The 3,790-nt window shown below is 36.6% G+C and overlaps 1 protein-coding gene across 1 annotated transcript; it reads left to right on the plus strand.

The window, feature by feature from the left end:
• The first annotated feature begins 2,717 nt into the window (after positions 1-2,717).
• On the plus strand, positions 2,718-3,143 carry LOC145681838 (uncharacterized). Its single transcript, XM_081753446.1, has one exon. It carries the CDS (start codon positions 2,718-2,720, stop codon positions 3,141-3,143), a length of 426 nt encoding a protein of 141 aa, XP_081609572.1.
• The last annotated feature ends 647 nt before the right edge of the window (positions 3,144-3,790 follow it).

Raw genomic sequence — 3,790 nt, forward strand, 5'->3', positions numbered from 1 at the left:
TCTTTTTCAATTTCGTCACAATGATCTTTAGATGTGTCAAATTAGCGTAAATATTTGAAAGAAGAATAAACAAAACAACTGCAACGGTAGTTTTCTTTGTACCAAGTATTAACGAAGCAGTGTCACCTTAAGCTTTGAACGATATCAGTGATTACAAGAAATAATCATTATTTTATAAATGGGATTATGCTTTGTTGACATATCTACAATTTATTTAAGATTATTCCTTATATTTAATTTAGGTAGAAGCGGATCTGCAGTTTTCTCAACTCCATGTCATGACATTTGCCAAAATGCCGTGCGACTCCGGAGGAACTTGGTTCACATACATCTACTATAGAAACAGAGATAATCTCTGCACCACTTTAACATTAAATTCTTAGCCACATACGAGTTATTACGTTCAAAGGGATTCTTCAAGATGTAACTGAAAAATAACTATCACACAGAAGGACTGGTGATGGTGATGTGATTTGCACTCGACCATTCATTTTGTTCCAGATTAAATGGAATCGGGGGAAAGGCCGGTGGCTCAGTGGTAGAGCGTTCACATTCGGTGCTTGGGGTCCCTGGTTCGATTCGTTTCCTCTCACTTTCTTCATTCCACCATTTCACTTATTTATCATAATCACTGTCTCCTTTAGCCTAACCGACATAATCGTGGGACGTAAAACTCAAAGATTTCATTTCATGTAAATGGAATCAGTTTGAATTATAACCGAATTCCTTATCCCTGAGATAGCAGATCAAGAAAAGTTTCCTTCTTCCCAAATATATCAACCTCAAGTATTAACTGCAACTGACCAAAAAAAAAAAAAAAAAAAAGTTTCAATCTTATGGATATTATTATTATTATTATTATTATTATTATTATTATTATTATTATTATTATTATTATTATTATTATTATTAGGCCCTATTATTATTATTATAGAACTTCTATAGCATTGGTCGCTGGGCAAGTAAGATCGTGCAGCACAAATACTTCTGACAAATGTATAGTAAACAATATGGGAACGTTTCCGCTGTAAATGAACTTCATATGGTACTATGGACGCAGATATGTTTTCAACATTGGTGGGACGGGCAAAACGTTCGCATAATCTACTTAAAAAAAAAAAAAACAGTGGTTAAAATATTTGTAAAGTTGAAAAACAATGTTGTGGAGGATCAGAGGAGCAGGGCTATCTTCAACATTTGTATTTCATTTTCAGAAGTATGTTGAATAAAAAAGAAATGTTTAGTGTTTTAGCTCTTAAATAACATACAAATACATATGTCTGTTTTCTGGTATGAAACGAAAGAGAAAGCAGCCTCCTCCCCCAGTACTAGCCAACGCTAAGTACAAGTTCTCGAAAAGTATTAGTGCATGAATATGAGGTTTACAATTTTCACATTTCAAGGAATAAAGTTAGCGAAGTCCTCTCTGAAACAAAATCGTAAATACCCCAGTGTCCTAGTAAGGCAATCTCTGATGAATCCCAGAACACCCATTTAGCCGAATTCTAAGAAGGATGGTCATGCACGCAACCGCACATTGACCGAGGGGTAGGCCCTGGTAGGGATGGGTGTCAGTGTTGTCGGATTTCCCGTGTTGCAGTGTGTGATACATGGCTTTTGAACATTAACCTTAATGCATTCACGCAGTCTTTGCGGAAATCCGACGACAATGACCGGAGACGTTGCCACGAGTTGTCAATTCACTTTGACATTTTGGTGTCTTGGTAGTTATCGAGCAGTGGTGTGCCAAGTGTTTTTATCTACATTGCTTTTACCTTAGTTTGAGGTGGTGTTTAACATTTTTTGTGGTTTTGTTGTGTTGTGTGTAGTTGTTATTCTTGATTTTCAATTTGCGAATAAATCGCATTGGCTTCAAATTCTCCTCGGTGCTACAAACAGCAGCGGAAACATGGTAAACCTTTCACTACAGGAGAGAAAAGAGTTGAGTTGATTTTGAGTTTAACGTCCCGTTCAGCAGCGAGGCTATATAAGGCGTGGACCTACTGATTAACGTGAGCTCATGTGGAATCCGACACACATGAGCTCCCGCCGGGAATTGAACTCGGGTCTCCCACGCCAAAGGCGCAAACGCTAACCGCTTAGCCACAAAGGAGCTCAGGAGAGAAAAGAACGTTGTTAAATGTGTATACATACTTTCGTAATCAGGCGGTAAAGTGGGGCATGGAAACTGTAAGAGAGACTTTGAGAAAAACATCTGAAGCAACTCTCATTTCTCCCTCCACTATTATGAACGGGAAGCTGGAATTTTTGAGTAATAATGGTCAAGTATCCACTCCTAGGAAGAAGAGACCGAATGATAGGGAAGTGATTATTCATAACATGTATAGAAAAAACGAACTCCCTACTTTAGCGAAACTTCAGTGCGTTATAAATGAACATAGTCACCTACCGAAGTTTTCTATTTCTACTCTTGGAAGATTTATCACTGATATGGGGTTTAAATTTATAAAACTGTGGCCGCAAATCGTTGTTGATTGTAGAGAAGACATAATAGCATGGAGGCATAGCTATCTGAGACAAATAAGAAATTATAGAGCTGACGGCAGAACTATTGTTTATACAGACGAATCGTGGGCGAATGCCGCGATTACCAAATAAAAACTTGGAAAGATACATCAATTAAAACGGCAGAACAAGCGTGGAAGGAGGGGCGAAGTCCAGGTCTCAAACCACCGTCGGGGAAGGGAGGATGGTCAATGAGTGCAATGTCCGAAAACGGTCTAATTTCTGGTGCTGCTAAATTGTTCCCGGGCAAAAAATCAGGTGACTACCACAGCGAATTGGATGCTGCTGCGTATGAAAATTACTTCAAAGAAATCTTATTGCCTTATTTGCCTCCCAATTATGTTATTGTAATGGATAATGCACCAACGCATTCCGTGAAAGTTGAAAAAATTCCTACAAATTCATGTTCAAAAAAAGTAATCCTCCAGTGGTTAGAAAGTAGAGGAATTGCGTGTGATCCGACCTGGAACAAATTTGAAGTAATTGAAGAACTGAATAAGACATTCCAAAACATAGAGGTACCGTATAAAATTGACATTTTAGCAAAGGAAGCTGGTCACGAAGTGCTACGACTGCCCTCTTATCATTGCGAACTTTCCGCCATACAGATGGTTTAGAGCAAAATTAAAGAATACGTAGCAGTGGGAAATCAAAATCGTACTACTTTAAGTGTTATAGAGACATTACTTAGGGAGGGCATGTAAAGGGTTACAACTGAAGACTACAGAAATTACGTAAAACACGTAAAAATGTTGAAAAGGAAATGTGGGAAGCAGATGGTCTTATCGAAATAATACACGACAAGATATTAATAAATCTCGAGAGTGGCATGTCAACTAGTTCTGAAGAGGTGGATGATTGTGACATTTGGGAGGGAACAATTCATAATGCAGTGGACGAAGGAATAGAAGAAGAAGAGGACTTCGTAGTTAGTATTCTACAAGATTGATCTTACATGGTAAGTTTTCAGACGAATTTATTTCTCTCATTTCATTTCCATTAATTTGCTTTACTTTCTCACAGTATGCAATTAAATTATGAAATTCATAGTTCACGTTAGATAACTTACTACGAAACTAATGTTACAGTGTGGACATAATTAATATTATTTGACCTTATATATATATATATATATATATATATATATATATATATATATATATATATATATATATATATATTTAAAAAAATTATATATATATTAGTTTCAGAAAACAAAACAATGAAATTATTTTCTTCTCTTCCTTCTTTTTTCCGCCTGTTC

The sequence above is a fragment of the Thermobia domestica genome, chromosome 3 (genome assembly GCF_964235325.1).
Source record: "Thermobia domestica chromosome 3, izTheDome1.hap1.1, whole genome shotgun sequence".
NCBI lineage: Eukaryota > Metazoa > Arthropoda > Insecta > Zygentoma > Lepismatidae > Thermobia > Thermobia domestica.